The sequence below is a fragment of the Oryzias melastigma genome, linkage group LG9, assembly GCF_002922805.2.
Source record: "Oryzias melastigma strain HK-1 linkage group LG9, ASM292280v2, whole genome shotgun sequence".
NCBI classification, from domain to species: Eukaryota; Metazoa; Chordata; class Actinopteri; order Beloniformes; family Adrianichthyidae; genus Oryzias; species Oryzias melastigma.
In genome coordinates this window covers 10,113,859-10,137,228 of record NC_050520.1, presented here as the reverse complement: position 1 = coordinate 10,137,228, position 23,370 = coordinate 10,113,859, and the positions used below count along the sequence as shown (strand labels likewise).

Below are 23,370 nucleotides of genomic sequence, written 5' to 3'. Positions count from 1 at the left end.
TGGTAGTGGGTGTGGGGGGGTGCACCGGGCAGCTGCTCTGCCCCAGGGCTCTCCCCAGGAATGTAACCCATGCAGGGAACAGCTGCTGAGGCTACACAGGCCAGAAGGGCAGGACTGGCACCAGAGGGCACAGCGTAGTGTACAAACCGACGTGCTCTCTGGTGGAAACAGACGCATCCCTGTTCTCATGCGAGCAGCCGGCTCTGAGCCATCGCACCTAAATAAATCATGAAGGAATCCTTAATGGAACCTAAAAGTCCATTTGAGAGTCATTAAAACTGTGTTTATTAACTGTCTGCAGAAGTATTGTGAAGATTGAAGTGTGGTTGTAACACTCACTCCTACAGCTCTCGGGTAAATTATCTTCCTTCTAGGCTGAGTTATCTGAGGAAAAAAAAGTGTGATTAGGCTGTAAGTCACCAGAAACTCTTTACTCAGTCCCCAAACTCTACAAAAATCCAGTTTATTACCCCAATTGTGTGGGGATCAGTGTGAAGAACAGCCACCCCAAAAAAAGAAAAAGGGAAAAAAAACAGCCAGGAAACGGAGGCTTTAGAAGAAGTGATGGGGCTTCAAGAGATTTTTCATCCGTACATTTTTTTATTGCTCCTATGTCTCTTTTATCACCCTTTGTCCGCTTCCTCCATGAGAGGAATCCATACACGCGTGCGCGCTCTCATGTGTGCTCACAGCAGATGATGAAGGATGATGGTTGAGGCAGGGACAGAGCCGGTCTCTGATCTCTCCTGTAACCGCGGCAACAGAGCTCCCATTGATCCCTTGGGAGAGAGGCCAGAGGTTTAGTTTTCACACAAATATACAGCTACATGCACCTGTGCGCACAAAAACTGAACCCACACCCACTAGGAGGTAGCACTGAACTTTTATTCTGGAATCTCTGATTAGGATTAGAATATTTTTCAAACAAAACTCAGTTAGTTAGAGTTTTAGGCATTCTTACTTGAGATTCAAGCTAATTTACATATTTTTTTAACCCTGTAAACCCCAAAAACATCAAAGAATTGACATAAAATTAGATAGTTTTATTGAGCACTGATAAATTCCACAAAAAAGTTCTAATATAAATTTTTTGAGATATAAATATGATACAATGGGTGATTTGATAAGTTAGTTTAAGATACAAAAATATTGAGTGTTTAGGGAAAAAAAGCCCCTTATTTACCCACTGTCTCAAATTTGATCCACAAATTTTTAACATGGTATAACTATATTATAAAGAATTATCAACAAATCTTTCAACACAGAAAGTAGTCATTTAAAAAATATTGAACAATAGATGAGTTATTTAAACCATACAGTTATGAAAACTATGTACACTTTTCCCTCCAAGTGTTTTTGAGATTTTATGGAAGAAGCCATTTTGAAATAAGCACAAAAAGCCTTTCTACTGCCCCAAGTGGAATAATGATGAACTACAAGACAGAAAACACTATAGGACTGTAAATTTTGGATCATGCTAATGACATAAAGGTTCCAGAAATGTATCAAATATAATATGACTAGTTATAAGGCTAACAGAGGTATATACAAACTATATAATTGAACCTATGTGGGGTTTTTTTTCATTTATTAAATTGTTTTAACAAGATATGACAGTTTAAAAGCATAAAAAACTGAGTTGTGTTTTCGTTTTGCCTGCAGGTTCGACATCGCTGGTGTGAGCTGGTGGTCAAACATGCTTTTACTCAGGGCTACGCAGATGTTGAACATTTTTTACTTCACGATCAGGTAAAGAATATTTTTTTCTTATGAATGTAAGGCTTAGCTGGCAAAGGGATCTAACTGTAGCTATTTCAGGCCATGGGTGTGTATCTGTACGGGGAACTGATGCTCCAAGAGGACTCCGAACAGCAGGCTCTGGCTCGCCGCTGCCTCTCAGCAGTTGCAGAGGAAATGGACCCGTCAGCGTGCAGAGTGGTGGAGGAGATGATCCTGTGACTCTGGAGGTGAGGTCTCTGCTATTATTTTTCCTTCCTCTGTTCCTGCAGCTCAGCTCTCATTCATGGTGTCATCATGACGAAGACAATGAAACGAAAGCAGTTAGACTTTTATCTTTTCTGCTCGCTGCTTCATTTACTGCACCTCTGCAGCCCAAAGTCTGCTTCACTTGGCTTGTTGAAGCTGAAAATACATCTGTGCAGGTTCATAAAATAAAGCCTTGTCTGCTCGGGGAGTTGCAAGCAGATGCCTGACGATACAACAGTTTTCCAAATTGGAAATTTTAACCAATCGTTTGACTTTAACAGGTCAAACTAATTACTGTAAGTCGTCTAGAGCTGAGGACATTGTTGTATACCGACCCTTATCTCACATTTGATCCAGAAGTCTTCAATGCCGTCTGTAAAAGAAACCTTTGTGTTCAAGTGATCCTGATCCCATCTGTCCCAAAGGAGTCCACACTACGCTGCACATTCCTTCCTGAGCACACTGAATGTGTGTGTGTTTGTACTCTCCAAATGGGCCCTTACGGTGGTTTCACAGCAGTGCTGTCAGGATGTGTTTGTTGGGGAAAGAATTTGGGAATTTGTTCCTCAAACAAACGAGGAAGGAGGAGAGTGGAGGTCAGGGAGCATTTTCCAAAGTGCTCTGGAAGGTTTGCGCTTCATGAGGGAGTAAGCTATAAAAACCATAAATGTCTGCTGATCTAGTACATAACTTCTCAATGGTCAGGGGTGTCTAAGTCTGACACCAAATGAAGCAGACAGATCATTTTGAAGCTTCTGCTATTTTTATTACCCAAATGTTACTGGAAATTTGGGTTTTGAACTGACGATTTAAACTCAATCAACACTGTTCTAAACATGTAAGAAAGATTCTTCTTTCTTTGTTTTTTTTTTCTTTTTAAAAATCCTCCAGAATACATTTGCTAAAACAGGATAGAAGTGTTGCATAAAATTAGAAGTCTTTCATTTTTTATTTTCTCTTAATTAGCAGAAACTTCTTAGTTCTAATTGTTCTTTAGAGGCTCCAGTTAGGAACAAATTTATTTTGTTTAATTTTGGTAAAACAATTAAAATGTCAGAAAAAAGTAGTTTCTATTTAGACTACACTTTATGGAAAGCTATTCAAAAATAATGGTAAAAAACTAAATCAGCTATTAATACATACAGTGGGGCAAAAAATATGTTGTATGTTTGTCACCATTTCTCCAAATAGTTACACTTGAAAAGATGATAGATCTTAAATGCTCATTCTAGATAAACTTTAATTGTGAGAGACAGAATGTAAATAAAGAATCTAGGAATCATATATGAATTTAAAATATTGTATTTGTATAATGGTGCTTAAATAAGTGGTTAGTCAACAGTGTTGGGACTAACGCCGTTTAAGTATAACGGCGTTACTAACGGCGTTATAAATCAAGTAATTTAGTAATCTAACTAATTACTTTCATCCTCGCTGTAACGCCGTTATAGTTACTTCGTGTAAATCGCGGCGCGTTACTTCAAAGTTTGATGATCTTGCTGGAGCTGGGCGCTTCGCACCCGAAAGTTGCTTGTGTTGCGCGCCCCAAGTTGCATCAAGATACATGAGAAAATCCGGTTTCTTTTCAAAATATAACCAGTTTTTCACAATAAAATGCCACGATTGATAAATGTGATCATGCTTTTGTGTCTAAACAGGCGGTAGACACGGATATAAACATACAATCACAACACAAACGTGCACGCGCGAGCACAGTGACACACAAAACAGACAGGCACGCACACTTTTTTTTCTTTTTTCACAGACACGTACACACGCAGATCAACGTGGATAGACTCCGGTGCGGAGTGAGGAGTTTCGGGAGTTAATAAAACGACAACAGAGAGGCAGAGAGCAGCTCATCTTAGCAGAAACGGGGTAATATTTATAAAACACACAACACAGACAGACACGAGCGCGCACAGATTAACGCAGTGAGCAGACTCCGGAGCGAGTGGGCGGGGCTGCGGGATTTTGGGAGAGAAAAAAAGATGCAGAGAGCTGCTCCTCTTAGCAGAAATATGGGTTAATAATTGTAGTTTATTAATGTATTATTGTTTTGCACTTTCAGTTTTTTAAGCCATTTTGTTTAATTATAGTTGTAGGTAAGATACTTGAAGTATGTTAATAGTTGAAACGTTTACCTTTTTTGTGTGAAGTTACATTTTTTATATACCACTTGTTGCAGTGTTTTGTGTGATAATTCTGACAAATAAATATTGAAAATTCTTTCCCTAAACCCTCTCTCATGTGTATCCTAAACTTAGACAATATGACTCCATTGGAAAACTATACCAGTATACTATTGTCGGTTATCATCTATTATTGAATGTAAATTATTTTTTTTATTTGTAACGCAGGAAAAAATACAAAATATTACCATATTTAAAGAGTAATTTAAAACGAGTTACTTTTCCAAGTAACTAATTACTTTGAAGATGCAGTAATTGAGTTACTAACTCAATTACTTTTTGGGAGAAGTAACTAGTAACTATAACTAATTACTTTTTTGAAGTGAGATGCCCAACACTGTTAGTCAATAACAATAGTTTAACTCAATACTTTGTAATGTAACCCTGGTTGTCAGTGACAGAGGTCAGATGTTTCCTGTAGGTCCTCACCAGGTTTGCATTGCAGCCGCCATTTTGGTCCATTTTTCAATTCAGGTCTTTTCGATGTTTTGGGGGTGTTGTTGGGCAAAATTCTCTATTGTATTTTAGTCCATTTTAGACCTTGATGCTTTTTATGTAGCTACTTATTAGTTGTGTTTGGTGTCATTGTCATGCTGGAAGTTTCAGCCATGTTTCGTCTTTAAAGCGCTCTGTTATGAAAGGTTTTAGTCCAAAATCTCACCATACATCCCCCAAATTCATCATGTCATCTTGTCCCCTTTGTAGAAAAGCAGCCCCAAAGCATGATACTTCCACTGCCATGCTTCACAGTTCTTCATGGGATGTAATTCAGCAGTCTTCCTCCTCCAAACACAGCGAGTGGTGTTTATATCAGAGTTCCATTTTGGTCTAATCTGACCACATGAACTTCTCCCAATCTTCCTCTGGATCATCCAGATGGTCCCTGGAGAACTTTAGACAGCCTGGACATGTGCTGACTTAAGGGGAGGGACCTGAGGAGCACTAGAAGAGTTTAACCCATGATAGCGTAGTGTGTTAATAAAGTAACCTTTGTTACTGAACGCCCAGCTCTCTTTAGATCATTGAGTCATTGACCAGTGCCCCAGTTTAGTTCTGGGCTGTTTCCTCACAGGTGAGATCTTGCTTGGAGCCTCAGATGGAGGGAGATTGTCAATAACCTTCAAGTTCTTTCATTTTCAAATAACTGCTCAAACAGTTGATTTCATGTAACAGGTAATGAGTGAAGGATAGAAGAGCTTCTTAGAGAAGTAGAAGTATAAGTATTTAGTCGAAGCTAAATACTTATTTTTTGCAACGTTATAAAAAACTCTTTAAAATCATACAATGTGATTTCCTGGATTCTCTCACAGTTGAAGAGTATCTATGATGAACATTACAGACTTCTTAATTTTTTTAAGTGGGTCAACTTTCAGAACTGTACATCACCTGGAATATTTTCAATTTATTGATTATAATGGATGGAAAATATTAACCATTTAGGAATGAGATAAAACAGCAGTTTTCCTTTTTTTTTTAAATCAAACAGGTGGATCTATTTGTTTTACTATTTGCATAATATTGATCCTTTTATTAATTCAAAAAGTAAAATCTGTAAAAATGTCATTTATAAATTTGCCATCATTTCAAACATGCTTCGCTGTTCAACTTGAATCAGTTTCTGAGAGATTAACAGGATGTGTGATGGGGACATGTGGGCGTTCTGTGGGAACGAAGGCCTGCAGGCAGCAGATCCTGCAAGAGTAGCAGAACGAAGTGTGTGGAACAAACAAAAAAAAGAAAAAAAAAATAGCGAGATGTGTAGACGGGCACATCAACATCCAGAAAACATTTTAGGAAACTTGTACTTCAGCAGTAGACATCATCAGTTGGATTTATGCAGCATCTTGACTCCAGTACCACAGATTAACACTTGATCAATTCTCACTCAGAAATATTTATAACTTTTGTAGATCCGTGTCCTGGGGGGCTGCTTATATCTCATGCACATCATTCTGAGCGATTAAAGCACTGAATTCTTTGTCAAACGTCCGTGACGGTGCCCGAAGTCGACTTTTACCTCCTCTCTCCTTCACACGGGATTATGTTTGGCAGCTGGCTCAGTCCTGATTAGTCGGCGTGTACGACACAAACACACCCTGTACCTGTCTGTGCATATCTCACCTCATCATCGTCACTCTTCCTCCCCGTTGAGCCGCACGCGCACGAGGGGAAGGAAACAGGAGACGCTCCCACAGATTGATAACCTAACTTCTACTATTGCTTCCCTTTAGGCAGACCCAAACAAGCCTCTGTAAACATCCGTGGATCACACTGTTCAGCTGAGACCGGAGATTTCTATCCAATTAAAATGATGGATGAACAGACCTCTACTCTGTCTTTTCGGATTGTACTGTAGGGAGGTGGATTTATGTTTCAGCGCTTCACTCTGTGTCGTTCCCATTGTCTTTTAAGTACAACAGTCCTCCCTGTACCCTTTTACACCCTCACGCGGTACAGTGGGATTAGGCTGAGGCGGGCCGGCTTTTAACCGAAAACACGTCTGTCAAGGCGCGCTGTGTTTTTAAAGCTAAAAAGCACAATCCTTTAAAAGAGTAGGGTGGTCTCCCCCTGTCTTTTCCCCGTCTCCCCTCCCCGCTCACTCTTTCCTCCCCCGGTACATGCCTCTGGAATCCCTCTTGATCCGCTTAATGAGGGGCATATCGCCGGGTTAGCCGAGCGGAGCAAATGGGAGACGAGGAGCGGGGTAACCAAGGAAATGGGAGTGTGAGAGTGAGGCGGCCAGACTCTACAGGTCTGCTGTTAATGGCAGACAAACGAGAAGCAAGGAAGGGCCTGGAAAGTTTGGGGGTCTGCAAGGACTGGTCTTGAGGAAGCAGGCATAGTGGCGGGGGGGTCGACGTCTTTCATGTCTGGGCTGTGAGGGTTCCTGGCGTGCTGATTTGTGACTTATGATAAAATCACATTGCCAGGGATTACCACACAGCCTTGACCCGGACGGCTGCTATGGCAACCAGAGCTCTTCTAACCCCCCCATACAGAAACTTAAGACCATAGAAGACATGATTATTTAAGGGTGCGTGTAGTTGTGTTTGAGGAGCAGGTAATTTGGAAGAAGAGGATGAAGAAGGAGCTCATCAGTGTGAGGGCTTCATCAGTGTGTGCGGTTTCTTCTCTCCATCCAGACACAGAGCTTAGCTGATTGGTGAACAGTGATTGATTTCCTCTTTGTTCACAGTGGCTAAGTTCTGCACCTGAGGAGAGCATGACCCCGACAAACAGACAGACAGAAAGAAAGAAAAAATGGAAAGACGGAAACGGTTCAGTTTGTGTGTGGAAAGTCCAGATGCACTAACACCATGTCTTCTCTTTCTTCACTTCCATCTCCATTCACCTTTTCCTTCTATCTCATCTCCTCTCATCCACAGCGTGACATTCAAACCCTCTCACTCATTTGCTCAGAACAATTAGGCACAGGGGCCTCCTTGTAAGTTTGAAACCCTCTCCAATGTTACTAATGAGCATCACTCCGCGGTGCTATCTTCTGCTTTGTCCGCTGTGCTTTCATCTTTCCTTCTCCTCCAGGTTTCTGCGCCTTTCCTTCTGCCTGCTTACGGTCGCATTTAGAAAGGATAATCTTGCACTCTTTGCTGCTTGAACAGTTTTTTTCTGAAGGCCACTATCACAGGAGAGCGACTGTGCACGCACTCCTAATGATGCCTGAAGAGACCCAAACTTGGAGCGGACAGACACTTAATCTGTATTACAGCGATCATCTTTTTCATCAACATGCTTTATGGCAACAAAAGCTCTGGTGTAGAAGCCAGAATTTCAATCAAAATATGCGATGCGGCTCCAACACAGCAGTTATTAATGAACTGATTTATTTCTAAACTCTAACCGGTTGATCTGACTGATCTTATTTCTCAGATTCATAATTTTTGCCGTTGTTCATCCAATTAACTGTATAAGAGAACTGGACTGAGTCCCCCGTTCCAAACAGGAAGTGCCCTCTGGTTTCACAAAGCCACAATTTCTTAGACTTCTGTTGAGAAATAAACAGATAATCCTCGGTCATTATATTTGTCAGAATAACCATTCTTGCTCCGATACCTTTTTTTACAGACGACATGTGACTTTAACACGATGGTGCCACAAAAGTAGCGACTGAATTTACATAATTTAGAGTTAAAGACATTTTCTATTGGTGACGTCACAGTAATTCAGTCCAGTTGTCATATACAGTCAATGGTTAATTCTTACTTATCAAAAGAGTGACTTTGTTATGAATAAACCCTAATTTGTTATGGTCTTTTTTGTTTGTTTACAAACAAATGGAACAACACTGTTTAAACATAATACAAGTTTAAATTGTAAAGTATTTGCATTCAAAACTGTGTTTTTAGTTTTATTTAATTATTTTATGCCAGAACAGCAGACTAAATGACAAAAAGATGATTGTTTTTACTTTAGATTTGAAGTGCATGGCAACAGTTAACCAGCATGCATTGCAGCAGGAACTCCCCTGACAGGAATGTTACCATCATCTCCACATTTCCCGCTATTTTCCTGCTAATCAGATTTAGTGTTTTTCTTTTTAAAGATTTTCTTTCATCATATTCTGGAAATGTCATTGTAAACATTTTAGTAAAAAAAAAAAAAAAATCAATTAGCCTATTAACTTTGAAAAAAATAGCATTAACAGGAACAGAGGAGTTGCTAATTTTCTAAAATTCCAAAAATGAATCTGAAGCTAATTCTGTGGGAGTTGTTTCTCTGCTTGATGTAGAAGTTTTCATTTGTCCCTCTTGGGTTCCAGCATCGCACAGTTCAAATAACAAGATTCAGAGCCAGATTAGTTGTTCCTCCGAGTTTTCTATTATTATCCTAAGCCAAGTTAACCTTCTCACCTCCTTAGTGAAGAAAAAAAATCCTTTGGCTAATGTTTTTTGTTATGTTCAGATCAGGAAACAGCTGTGACACAAAACAAAAAAATGTTCACTTGACTCGTAAAAATCAGTTTTTCAAAATTCTCCTTTGAGTACTCAGGTTTTCAACTCAAAAAGACTTTAGCAGTGAAAGAGTGCTTCTCAAGCATGCCGGGCGGATGCGCATCGATTTCTGATCTAATCCCACAGGCAGCAAAGACAGAAAACCTCGAGGCAGACAGGTTCTTCACACACTTTCTCACTGTTAAGGAGGCAAGACGGAGGCGTCAAAGATGGAAATCTTGATAACATTTTAAGGTCTCTCCTTTGCTGAGGTGCCACTCTTTGTTGGGAACATGAAGTGTTTTTGTACAGTGGATTTAAAGTGTGAAATAAACCTCTCGCTGAGTCTAAGCAGAGAGTAAACATTGGGAACTTGCAGTCAGGATTCATGACATGCTTCCTTCAAGACAAACCCTTTTGATTTGTATTTTGTTTTTCACAAAAACAATATTGTTATGTTATAAATAGAATATTTAGCAAGTTTGCTTTCATTTTTTTTCCCAAACAAAAAAAAAAAAAATCAGTATACTTGTGTTTTTCATACTAAGTCACTTCAAAGTATAAATCACAGACATCAAAAAATTTATATACAAGTTGCACATTTGGGGGAAATATATTTTACACGATACAGGAACAAGAACAGACATTTTATCTTGAGAGGAAAATCGTTTTAACGGAATAGCATACAATAATATACTGTAACCATATTTAGCTTCCAGTAATCATGATGCAATATTCATTATACTATAACCATAGCACGAAGAGCCTGCTAACAATTCAACTAAACTCTTTATTTCCCTTCAAATCACTAAATTTGTTGAATTACTCATCCTCTGAGCCTCTTTGGAACAATTTGCCCCACGACTGAGCAGTGCTTCTTCTGCGTTGATGTCTGTAGCAAATACGGATATACTCATAGCACCCTCTAACAATCGGTATTTATTTTTTAAAAATCACATAAGTGGATATAAGTTGGATATAAGTTACACCTGCAGCCAAACAATGCAAAAATGACTTTACTCTGGAAAAAAATGCAGCACTACTTTAAAGAATCAAATTCCTTTTACTCTGCAAAAACAGACCCATAAGATATAAGTCAAGAATTATTAACATTAAGACATTTTCTTTAAATAACTAAAAACAACTGACAATTTGCTAAGAATAGTTCTACCAAGAATTCTTAGTCATGTGACCTATGTCCTAATTCCTCCCTTACTCACTATATAGTGCATTTGCCATTTTGTAGTGCTGTCCAAATTCCAAAATCAAATGCCCAAGACATTTCTCAGAAGTATTTGTGAAAAACCAGTGTCCATCGATTCTCACTACATTAGCAAATATAGACCACAATGCATTGTGTTTGAACAATTTTTGTGTTCCATGTATTTTTTTAGCAAACTATCCACATTTTCATCATCAGAACAGTGGATTCATAAATAAACGTAAAATGTGCGTATTGATTAGATTTTCACTTCATGAAATGGGTACCGTCATATCCAACGTTTAGAAAAAAAGTAGTGAGTATAGTGTCTGAAATGCTTTTAAAATCCAGGACACTAGATAGTATAGGACACGGTTAGGGATTAGGGAGGGAATTTGGACATAGCCTAAGAGTTCTCAAACTAAGATTATTTTGCAGTTGAAAAAATGTATTAAGATCTTTTTTCTTGCAGACGGAAAATAAGACAATTTTTCTTGAAACGTGGGTCTTTTTACTTCATTAAGATTCAGCTTTCGCAGTGCAGCTCAGTGCACTCCTCACCCAACACTCCTCTGTTGACGCCTGGAGTGTGTGTTAAGTGTGAGTGACTGAACCATAAAAGCCTGACCACCAGCTAATTGTTACGCAGATCCATACTGTTCTGCTTCCTGATCAAAACAGTGACAGATGGCTGAGAAATGATTTCCGAAAAGCGGTCAGTCTCTGTTTCCATACGTGCTGTGAGCGGGCATTACGGCCATCTATATTCACAGTAGCTAAATGGCGGCTAAACGAGGACAGATGTGTGAATTAGAAATGAGGGCCATGTGGAGCCTGCCATTTTTAGACCTATATTTAGGGCCTGTTAAAAGAGTAATGACCATCAAAGGCCTGTAAAAGAGAGGAATTGCCATCAGAGCCTGTATCTAAAAGGTGATTTATTACAGACTAATGGGAGGGAAATGGTTCTCTGCACATCAAAGGATAAAGCAATATTGTATAAAGCCCCTGAAAATAAACGTATTCGCCCCACAACGCCCACATCTTCCCGTCATGCATGTTCAACTAGACTGATTGTCTCTTTAAAGCCGAGTGTGTTTCAGAGGGCTGCTGCATTAGATTGGGTTTCAGTGTGTTGGTAACTTTTGTCGTTTGAAGTGACGCGGTGCAGATTCATGTTGGTCACAGGGGGTGGCGAAATGTGACTGCGGTGGTTTTAGATTTTCATTTGTATGATCAGACGCTGGAAACTGTGGTAGACTGGATCTCTCAGCCATCCGGCAGCGCTGACACTGTGGAGAGCCTCCAACTGTGTCGACTGCACTCTGGCAGCTGCTGAAATCTAACAATCTCAACAGCTTTAATGAACCTACAAAGCTCTGGTGTCTCGTGGTCTTGGAAAAATGAAGGAGCTCTGCTTTGATGTTGTGCTGAAACTTGTTTTCGCCTCTTTGAAAGTGCAAAGATGAGACAAAATACAAATTGAGATCAGTTACTAGTTGAGGAAGGGACATTTGGGCTTGGATTCCTGTGCCTACTGAGCTGATTATCAGTTCTATAGAACCACTGGCTCAGTTCAGCAGGAACAGGAGTCCAGTCCGCTCACGACTGAACCGAAAACCGATCTTAATCAACAAGGAAAAATTATATTCAGGCTGCTGTTCTGTTGAGAATACTTTGAATATATTACATTCATGTGATGTTGCTAAATGGGTGTTTTTATTTAATTGTATTGGGTACCAAACCCTGACTTTTCAGGATAGATATTAACATTTTAAAGATGCTTTTTTTGTGTGTCCTGAGAGTGAAGTCAAAAAAATTGTTTTATAGTTTCTTCAGATTTTAATACATTCAAGATAAAACAAAAGGGTTTACCATCAAACCTAAGTGGTTAAAGACCGTGTATTGATGGGAATAAATCAGACTTTTTTTTTTTTTTATAATGCATATACACCCAAACTGACGTAAGCTAAAACCTGCCAGTAGCTGTTTAGTGAATGTTTTTCAGTCTGTTCATTCACTGTATTCATAGCCAGAGGTTAAACTGGGTCAAAGCCCACTTTTGTTTTTTTCTCTAAATCAAAGCTCAGCATCACAAACACAAACTTGAAATGTGCCTGCAGATATTGTCCCTCATGGTTTGCCTCTCTGCTCTATGCAGCAGGGGACGACAGTGTCGGTGGACGGGGGCTCTGCCTCCCCACATTCCCAGTTTGACCCGCGTTAATAGCAGACCTCCTTTCAGGGCGCTAAAATCGAGCGTGTGCGCTTCTTATCTGTGCTCCTCAGGCTCACACAACACAACCAGTTGCAAGTCTTGTTTGTTCGCATAAACATGCACGTGTGCAGCAGGCGGCATCAATAAGATTTCACCTTTTCAGGTCTGAGAACCTTCTCAAAATGGCAGCAATTATATATGGCTGAATATTTTTTAAGCTATTTATCAGGATAAACGTTTCCTGGTTGAAATCATAACTTGTATTCCATCTTTCCTCCACAGCCATAGTAAAGCATCATTTGTGTTTGCATTGAACTAGTTGTTTTTGTATTCATGTATGAATTTTTCTCTCTTTCAGGTTGCAGAGACTTTATCAGGATCCAGAACTCACCTGTTTGTCTGGGATACTGAGCACCAACCGTCCAAACTGTTCACACAAGGCTGTTACTTCCTCATACTGTAAATGTTTTAGGAAAAAAAGGTTTTTTTTTTGCTTTTTTTTTTTTAAACTCAACAACGAGAGCCATGTTTTAGAGTCTACGCTACTGTGTTAGTGTGAGTTCATGTCTGTTTAGTCTAAAGTCATCATCTGGTTTTTAAGAGTTTAGACTGAAAATACATTCAGTGAGTTTTCTTATTTTTCTATCTTTTTTATACAAGCTGCATCTCTGACCAAAGACCGATCTGAAACTGATGACTCAGGTCTTTCCAATGTGTTTAAATAAGTTTATTTATGTTGTGTAAATAATCACTAATACATTCATTGTTGAAATAAAGACAAATCCTCAAAAAAAGTTTTTTCTTCCGTTTTTGTGTGCAGGAGTAGAAAACATTCATTGGGGGCTTTATATTCCAGTTCTCTGAACTCCAAAACATCCAAAAAGCTAATATGTGAACAAAAGGAAAGCTGTCTTTAACAGAGTTTTTTACACTCCCACCTCATGAAAACATGCACAAAAAAACTGCATTCATTCCTGGCGTGTGTGCCTCATGTTGGTGAAACATTGCATGAAAAAGCGTTAAATATGTAAAAAAAAAAACGTTTTCCTTATTGACTCATAACAAATCCTGGAATCAGTATCTGCAAAATTACAAATACCAAACTGAACGCTTGACTTTGTGAGTGAGAAACACTGAGAACTCTTCAGCTTTATGAACAATTAGGCAAAAGAAAGCATCAACACACAAACAAGTGGCAATCATCATTCCGAGTTTATGAGTCGGTGGAGTGTTTGGGCACAAACGCGGCGGCTCTCCTTTGCCTGCCTTCAAACCGCCGTCTTTTATTTAGCCTCTGCAGAATGTGAGGCGTTTAAATCGTGAGGAAACTTGGCGAGTGGGCGGACATGTGCGAGCGGCTGCTTCTTTACACTGAGCTTTGTCACTGCTGGAGTGCCATTGTGTGCTCTGCTGTTGTGTACATTTATTAATGCCCTCTATTTTATTGTAATCGGTCCTTGCTGGGTTACTTTGACAGACAGTTGTCGTTCTAAAAAACACTGGACTGAATAACCTCGACATGAACTCACTGCTGTGTGTGTGATGCAGGTATGCTTTCCTACCTGTTGTGGGGTGTGTGAGGGTTCACGCCTGCCTGCATGTGTGTTACTGTGCTCTGCAGCTTCTTAATCCTGACATGAACCGTGTCCCTTGATGAGCAGCTTCCTTCATTCAGCCTGTGCTGCAGTGAGTTGAGAACACATGCTGCTTCATGGAGCAGGCCAGCCGCATGCACCACCTGGACTGAGACACACACACAGAAACACACACAGTCACTTCCTGTCATAGGCACAGAACGCATCGCCAGATGAAGCTAAGCTGGACTCTAACTAATGAGGCTATGGAAGGATTTTTAAGGATGTGTGTGTGACTAAGAAGCCACACATATTTGGTTAAAAAATTATATATTTTTGCTTTGATTTAAACGTCAACCATTTTACTTCCAGAACTAAATTTTTTTTTTAAAAATAAAGACTGAGTTCATATTTTTAGGTTTCCCTCTAATTATTTTGTCTCCGCAGATCAAAACTTGAACCAGGACTTTTAATCTGTACTTATAAACACTACAGGCTAGAAAGTGTACCAGCATGAAACAGATGAATTAGAAACATAAAACTGAGTAAATAGTACTGCTTTAATATAATTTTGGCAATATTCTATAACAGGAAGCATCAGTTTTCTCAAAAAAAAACTAACAAACCCCAGCTTCATATTTGTGTGTACACATAACAGTTAAAGTTCTCTTAGTTATAAGACTTGCACCTATATAAATGTAAAACTGCAAAGAAAACATTTAATATTCCCTGAAACACTTGCCTTTGAATGACTACTGGTATTGTCATCTTTGTAAAACTGCCATCAAGAAAGAAAACATCTATAGATGGTAGACCTGGTCATTCAGCCAGTAAGATAACCTCACATAAACTTCTAAAAATCCAGCTGGTGGTGATTTTAAAGTTTTAAAGAGAAAAAGTTCTTACCGTCTGAAAAATCTCCACCGACTGGCTGTGTGGGAGCTGGCAGAAAATGGCGCAATAAACCATGAGGCTGAGGGTCAACAGAGGAGCTGATGGTCGCTGAGGTTTCAGGGACAGCAGAGTGATAAGTGGCTGCAGGTGGTCAGTGGGTAGAGGACGGACTGAAGCAGAGGAGAGAGTGCGCAGATGCCTCCACGCTTCCTTGGCCTCTTCCTGGGAACAAAGGTTTTCATCTTAAAGATCAATTCACAACATAAGGAGGAGCAAAGCCAAACATAAGATCATTGTTGTGGCAATGACTGCAACAGGAACAGCAACTGCAGACAGTCAGGAGACAGAGAGATGAGAATCAGGTAAACTGGCCAGACAGTTTCAGGAAATCAATATTACGTCATCCTTTCATCTAGCTCCTCTCAGCGGTGTTTTGGTCTGGCTCTATGATGGTGGTCATCCATTATTCATTTTCTAATGTGTTGATCTTCCTTCATCGCATTTGTTCTGTGCCCCCCACAACAACGCTGGAGTCTGCGTTGTCGGCTGTGACCGCCTCGTGTCCCGAAACAAACACCTGAACCTTAACAATGTACCTCACTGGTTTTCACACCTTCCATTAGTCGCATGATAGCTGCTGAACACTTTAGCTGACGTGAACTAAAGCTTTACAGCCATCATGTTTTCAGAAAATCTCACCAGAAGTGCCGCTCTGCAGTGCCACCTGTTGGTAGGGTGGTAGTAGAAGGTCATCAGCCACAGGAGGTTACTGCAGGGCTCTGCCTCTGATGTGACCAGCAGCTCCCCCGCCACCTGTACCCAGTGGGAGCACTGAACCAGCAGGAACCAGGTCTCAAACACATTATGGTGGCCCCTGCAGAACGGAAGAGGAGGCATAATTGATTCCATGGCAAACAGGAAAGGACATTCTGTAAGATGATACCAAAAAATATGAGATTTGAGCAAAATTGAGCTTTCCCGTGTCTCTTATTCCTTAATTCTGTAAAAATGTAATATTTGGTACAGGTTATAAGTTAAACAGGTACTATGTACATCTGTAGGATAAAAAGGAGCTAAAAACAGCTTAAAAATGAAGCTGTAATTCCCTCCCACTGTCAGTTCATCCACACAGATGATGAGTCCAGATCCTGCAGCAACACAGAGCTGAAAACTCAGCTGATAAATGTCAGTCCAACGATTCAAACAGAAGTCTTAACACCCAATAAAACTTGACTATAAACAACCGAGGGAAGATGTGTTTCAATACAATCTGACGCAATGACAGATATTTGATGTATGACTTCAATTTCACTGACAACTTGTGCTAGAAAAAAGGTTTTTCCTTGTTTATGGCACAGCTCCAGCCCTTCCTCCACCTCAGTGTTTGTCTTCGAACTAAACTGCAGACTGGCTCACCCGTTTAAATGCTGTTAAAAAAAAAAACAGGTGATTAAGTTAGTGCGGTTTTAAGGAGGGAAACTAGAGGTAAATCAAATGAAATGTAAATAGTGGCTAATAGATGAAGATTAAACTAAAGTGTTATTGACTGAGCAGTGTGAAAGCAAAATTTGAAAAAGATAGAAACGCAGTGAAAAGGCTACATTTGAAGTCCCATTCTAATCAACAGTTTGATTATTATGAAACACAATCCTTAAGACTAGTACTGTATAGTCATGGTAAATAGAATAAAAAAATATTCAGAACAGGTTCCAATCACAAATACGATGTGATTAATTTTAGGACTGTAGATATGGAGGGGTAACTTTTGGGTCATCTCAATGCGTCACTGATGAAGTCAGTAACTCCAATGAGTTTATAGTTCAGGGCTTTCATTGTCAGCATAACTGCAGAGTAAGATTTATTTGTGCTAAAAGCATTTATTATAGTGAATAAATGAAATAATTTATTTTTTTATTTAAGATTAGCATTATTTCATAAATCTTATTTCACCTTTTTTAACAAAAACAATTGCATAAAATCATAATTCATGCCAGAATGTTGAAAGAACAGCAACAAATTGCCATCTTGACAGACAAGAAAGAATAATTAGGGGTGAAATCGAGTGGAAAAGAGCCAGCAGAGTCACATTCTGTTAAATCTAAAGCAAAAACTAGGAGCTGGAGACACAAAGCAAGCTGCAGTTGGACCGAACAGAGCTCCACATCTGTGGCAGAGAAAATGACTACAGCTTCAATATTAAAGATCGTTCTCTCAGATTTCTCTAATGCCATCATTAGAGCGCTCCTCCACACTTCCTCCTTCTTCTTGGCGTCAGCATGCGGCTGGCAGCAGCAGCAGCACCACACACTACTTTCCCAGCGCTGGCTTGGAAGGATGTTTTTGGAATTTTGCACGAAGCTTCAGACTAGCGCAGTGATGGGGATAATGGGCCCTGTTTGAAACCACAGCTGGATGATATCGAGTCAACCATCAGACATCTTGTGGACATCAACCAAGTTCTGTTTTCCTCCTTTTCTTTGAAGACGCAACCAATTTAGTCTGTTTTTTAGTCTCTTCTTCTGACTCGTTATGGTTTCTAAATGCTGCTTTTCTTCAACTAATAGTCTATTGTGAATGCCTGGAGAAGCCACATGGTCCTCCAGGATCTCAGGACTTCTCTTCCTGACATGAGGGGAAAATTACTGACTGCCCCTCCCTGCCCCAACACCAACTAATGGAAATAAGACGACCACACAAACATTTAGTAGGCTGGGTGAAGCAGGCACACTCACTCCCCACAAGCCTTTCTCTCTCTTAACCTGGAGCTTTGGCTGTCTCCCTCCTCCTCCTCCTCCTGCTCCGCCAGTCGCTGTAATGAGGCAGTAAGCCACTCCAGGTGATTTTTCCATGCCTCTTGAGGCATCTCTGCAAAAACACATCCAACAGCAATGACACAGTGATTAGTTGTGGCACAAAGGTGTTATCTTTTACAATCAGCATTTACAAATACTCGAGTATAATCAGTGTTTAGCCAAACAGTGATAATTACCTACAGTCATTTATTCTTGTTTTTCTTTTTTTAATTGCTTTTAAGGATGTTTGTCAATTGCCATGTGTAAGAAAAGCACTTTCCTACCAAGAGTTAACTTTCCTTTTAAACTCCTAACAGATGACATTTTAAGTTTGAGAACGATCTGCGCTTCCTCCAGGCTTGGAAAAAAAAAAAAAAAAAAAAAACGCTACAGAGATCTTGGACCTGCGACTTCCAGAGAGCACACAGACCTAAGACTTTTCAGAGTATCACTTCCATCCACTCCCTGGTTTTAAATATTGCCCTTCAAAAACACACACACACATACACACATGCAGCAATAATTAACCCTGAGATCTGGCTGGATTCCACTGTGTTCCTAAATGGCTCCATTCATGTAAATAACTACTGCCAACAGGTCCGGTCTGGGCACACACTGATAAGCAGCTCTGCACTGTGTTCCTGCATTCACCTACAGAGCATCTTTTTAATGGTCCAGCACGTCACTGTAATGCAGGAACCCTCCGTCTACTTCAAATCATTATTCCTAAAAGGGTTAATAAATAGTTGCATTGATGATTTACACTAATCTTTCATAGGACTGTAATATTCAGTAAATAAAATCCAAGTTACTATCTAATTGATCTAAGAGAAGCAGACACACATGAGTCTATTCATACAGGAGGGAAACTGTTTGCACACAGTTAAAGAATACCGGATTACACTCTTCCTCACAAAATAAACGTCTGTTTGCCCTGTCAGAGTGAGGCGTTATGGCAGACTAACGGATGAACGTATGTACACTGACCTGACGGCAAAGTCAAGAGGGGGACCAGCAGACTGGTGGGTGATTGTGGGAAGAAGGCTTTCAGAGACGCGGCCGTCTGTAACGACACAGATCCCACGTTTGTCCTTTGCTTCATCAGCGGAAATCAGACTTACCTTCAACTCAAACATCCCTGCACTGCAAAAGACTGAAAAATGACATTTTAAATGGGCGCCTGCGTAATGGTGATATGGTAGGTGCAGAGGTGTAATGTAGCATGTAATGGGAAGCGTTTAGTTCTGTGTGACAAACGCCACTAAAACTGAGGTCACTTGCAAAAACACAGTCATTGCCGTATACCGTTTAATGGAGGGGGAAAAGAAGGGAAATGTATTCTCAGAAGTTTTGTGTAAAATAATTGATCACACCTGCATCCACGCACAGCTGTTTCTGGCTTTCTGACAGGTGAGGCTGACACATGACTACGGAGGGAAAATAGTCTCATTCCATTTGTGTGGGCGTAATTCTTGATGTGTAACTCATATAATACATTATTTGCAAATATGTATTCACGTGCACAAAAATGACAAAATACAAGATATAATTTACACACACAACTTATAATTACAGCATCTTAAAACCAACTACAAATACAAATATTTAAAAATTACACACAAATTGCTTGTTATGCACACACAAAAACGCATTTACGCACAAATCTGATGTGAGACTCTTTTAAGGTCTCAAAAATTTGTGTGTGAATGATGCATTTAAATGCTGCTAGAGTGCTGGGTCAGAGTTTTCTTATCAGCTGCTTTGAACTTAGATTGTGAATAATATCTGGTGAAAACTTGACAATTTCCCACTTTCTTAAACACATCTGCCCCAATAAATAATATAAAAAAGTCTAAATATGCCTTTTTTAAAACATTAAACTTTCTCTATTTTCATTGCTCCCTCACGGCTGCACTTTCTCTGCCAACTCTTCTGCGAGCGCCAGTTCCCAGTCACGGCGATAGCAGGTGTCACAAGATTCCCCTCGACACACAGAGAGCGTTGTGGGTCAGTCAGCCCTATGTCCCGCTATCTGGGTGTGGAGAAGGACCTCGCGCTGCCGTTTATCACCGTGGCTGGGAGAGGAAGAGCTCCGGGCTTTCACTGTAAAAGAGGAGGAGGTGTTGGCAATGATAAGTTCCTTCTGAGGTCCTTTCCCATACCCAGAGAATGGGACGTAGGGCTGATTGACCCACTACGCTCTCTGGATGTTGAGGAGGACCTTGCGCCACCTGCTATTGCCATGGGCCCGTGGCTAGGAGGCGAAGGCGCTGGCAGGGAAAGCGCAGCTGTGAGGGAGCGATGAGTATAGAGAAACTTTAGTGTTTTAAAAACGCATATTTATACTTTTTAATATTAATTATAGAGGTAGATGTGTTTAAGAAAGCAAGAAAATGTCAAGTTTTCACCAGATATTATTCCCAATCTAAGTTCAAAGTGTCTGATAAGAAAACTCTGATTACCCAGCATTCTAGCAGTATTTAAATGCATCATTTACGCACAAATCTTGGAAACAACATAAGAGTCTCAAATCAGATTTGTGAGTAAATGTGGTTTTGTGTGTGTGTGTGTGTATTAGACGATTCATGCATATTTTTTAAAGATAGCTAATTTTAAGCTGTGCATGTGTAAATTTTTCATTTTTGTACATGTGATTACACAATTGAAATGGCACACAGTTATGCAAAAATGGTATTGTATGAGTTACATGATGTGCTTCCTAATAGCCTAGTGATGGAGGGAACAAAATGATAAAATAAAGCTGAAAGTAAAAAAAAAAAATAAAAAAAATGGTGCCACATCAGTGTCATCAGTTGATTTAGTTAGAATAGTTAGTTAACAGTGAAGGGATGATTTGGAGCAGTTTATGCAGAAGTGTAGTAAAAAAATGGGCTGAAAGCTTCATATCAACAGAAAACAATTCATCTTCTGAGATTTGCCTGCAGAGAGGAGATAATTGTTCTTTACACTGTATGCATATGTATGTGCACATGCAGGTCTTAGCCTGTGGCAGAAAAAAAAGTATCACCCTTTTCCAATGTTAGGATCAGCTGTATCTTTTAGAATTTCTTTATTTTTAATATTTGTGAGCAACCACTATAGATAAAAAAAAGGAAAAAACTAGGTCTTCTTGTGTTCTGGCCTTCATCATCAAAGGCTGACCTGAGGCAATAGACTCATAATAAAGATTAGATTTTTTTTTTCCTTTGCAGGGAGGCGGAAAGAAAACTTTGAAAATCTTTTTCTGGTTTATTCCATGACATTAAAGAAAATTGTCTGATGGATTGAGGCGACAAAAACAGTAGCAGTGCAGATTTCCATAGAAACTTTACTTAGTTACACTTAATGTTATGCCAAAAAAAGGATACCTCAATTATTTTCAAATATATACATTTATATTTATTTATGTAAGCAGTAGTTTGTGTATGTGACACTGCAACACAAATACTTGCAGTTAATTTTGCTTTGGTGAGACTGTAAGACGTACCCGAGGCTGCAGCTCCTCCAGTTCCTTCAAGAAACACCTGGTGAAGGTTTGGATGACAGAATGAACAGCCAAGTTTCCTTCTGCTTGTTTAAGGATTGACCTGTAAAGCAAAAACAAGTAGAAAATGGTTGACAGTGATTACAAATCAAAAATTACACCATGTCAACATTAAAATACAAGCACAAGTCACGTTGATGACAGAAACCTACCTGAAGATGTCATTTACCACAAGGAACATCGAACAGTGATGAGCACAAGCTTTAGGCTAAAAAAAATAAATAAATAAATAAGTATACAAGCTTTAAATATGACAATCACTGACAAAAGTATAAAATTACTGATACAATTCAGGAAAATGTATCTGGGATGAGGATGAATTAAGGGTTCTCAAATTAGTCAAATGGCGTAGAAGTATCAAAGATTCATAATGTGATTGATAAATCACCAGCATTATACATTTTTGAGTCAAAGTTAAGTAGTTAAGGAGTAGGATTTAATGGCTACAGCTTCTTCTCATTTTCTTAAGTTGTGTCAGGTGAAGTCTCTTTTATTCCCCTTAACTGAAAAGAATTACATGAATGAGTGATTATCTGTTGTTTTTATAACATTTTTGAAATACATAAAATAAAAAAGATTTCAAACAAAAAAATTAAACTTCATTTTTTTATATATCCTCTTATAGAAAGACTGAACCAACCTTCATAAAATATTTTTGGGCAATTTAGAAGTTAACTCATTCTGATTCAAGCAATATAAAAAGACAGGTGGATGCTTATTGCCGTGTGTTTTTTTTTTTTCAGGTTATTTCTTCAAAGTTTTTTTTAAAAATGTCTCAACATTGGCTCCATGGAAGATTATATTTCCTGAGAAGGTTTGTCCACTAGGTGGCACTGTTGGACTTCCACCCTGGTTAAAATATTCTGACTCTCATAACAATCCCTTTCTCATGTTTTATAATTAATGAAGTCTAAAGTGCATAACTGTAATCATTACATTTGTGTGGGGTGTTTAGTCCCATTAAAATCTAAATATATATGAGATTATGGGGTCTCTATAGAAAGAATTGCTTTTTTTTCATAGATGCCTTAATGAACAATGGAATAATGAATGAAACAATCATAAAAGTTGTTGTCAAAGTTTGTCGGTAGAATAAGTCACATTGCTACAGTTATGTTGTCAGATATATCTAACCACTATTATTCCAGTGTACACCAAGAGTCTATTTTGAGACAATAAAATCCTGGTGACAGTCATGTAAGGGCCAACAGCCCCACTCAGTGGTCACATAGCGAAGTTACAATATCAAAGTCTTCAAAACATCATTCTTTTTTATGATCCTCTTTCTCGTGTCCCTTCAAAAAAAACATCAAAAACACCAAAACCCTCATCTTTACAACTACAACTGCTTGCACGCAAACGGCTGGCCTTTTCTCAGTGTCCATCTGTGTGCGTGTGCTGCATGCCAGCGATGGATCCCCTCGCTGAAAACAGCTGTTTTTGTCAGCATCCTCCTCCATACCTTACCACCAACACTTCAAGGAGGGTCAATTACGGCACGCAGCAAACATCCTGTTTTTGGCTGTCGAGGCCAGGAAGTGAGTGTTTATTGTTATTGGGTCTGCGTTTCTCACAAGGGCGGGGGGTCGGACAAACTAAAATGAAGAATGTGAATCCAATTTCATGTTTCCCATTTGGAGCCACAGCTTCTATAGGTGAGGGGAGAGGAAGTGAGCAGAGGAATAGCTTAGTCTGCTGGGGGTTTTTCAGCCATCTGAAAGGTGTAGAGAGTCTGAGTGAGTGTTAGGGAACTGCATGCGTTCAAACTCCTGTTAAAAAAGATGATAAAAATCTGAGATCAGACATAAATGGATGAATTAGTTTATAAGTACAGTTGTGTGGAAAGTTTGGGATCCTCCTCTGCACAGCCAGATTATTTTCTGACGCAAGACACACAACATTAGAGTCTTTATCAATCTCTTATCAACAAGGCATTCATTCATTAAGAGCATCTCCATCTACTTTATTCAGGAAAAAGAAGGAGGAAGCCAAAGGATTTTTGTCATTTTCATGAGATTTT

The 23,370-nt window shown here is 39.4% G+C and overlaps 2 protein-coding genes across 12 annotated transcripts in view; one reads left to right on the top strand and one right to left on the bottom strand.

The window, feature by feature from the left end:
- Positions 1-13,334, top strand: part of aopep (aminopeptidase O (putative)) — an 85,490-nt gene extending 72,156 nt beyond the window's left edge. The window contains exons 16-18 of one of the 2 annotated variants that reach the window (XM_024275098.2): positions 1,663-1,749; positions 1,819-1,967; positions 12,905-13,334. In XM_024275098.2, the coding sequence (XP_024130866.1) occupies positions 1,663-1,749; positions 1,819-1,959 (228 nt within the window). In that variant the 3' untranslated portion in view covers positions 1,960-1,967; positions 12,905-13,334. Of the gene's footprint in view, positions 1-1,662; positions 1,750-1,818; positions 1,968-12,904 lie in introns of those variants that run through there. The other variant, XR_002919590.2, reaches the window with a different exon arrangement.
- Positions 1-23,370, bottom strand: part of fancc (FA complementation group C) — a 56,850-nt gene that overhangs the window by 16,408 nt on the left and 17,072 nt on the right. For 4 of the 10 annotated variants that reach the window (XM_024275101.2, XM_024275103.2, XM_024275106.2 and 1 more), the window contains exons 9-15: positions 21,503-21,558; positions 21,294-21,393; positions 18,794-18,869; positions 17,747-17,879; positions 15,714-15,888; positions 15,027-15,236; positions 14,109-14,284 (exon numbers count right to left, since the gene is read on the bottom strand). In XM_024275101.2, the coding sequence (XP_024130869.1) occupies positions 14,109-14,284; positions 15,027-15,236; positions 15,714-15,888; positions 17,747-17,879; positions 18,794-18,869; positions 21,294-21,393; positions 21,503-21,558 (926 nt within the window). Of the gene's footprint in view, positions 1-7; positions 780-12,253; positions 14,290-15,026; positions 15,237-15,713; positions 15,889-17,746; positions 17,880-18,793; positions 18,870-21,293; positions 21,394-21,502; positions 21,559-23,370 lie in introns of those variants that run through there. The other 6 variants (XR_004948416.1, XR_002919591.2, XM_024275105.2 and 3 more) reach the window with 6 other exon arrangements.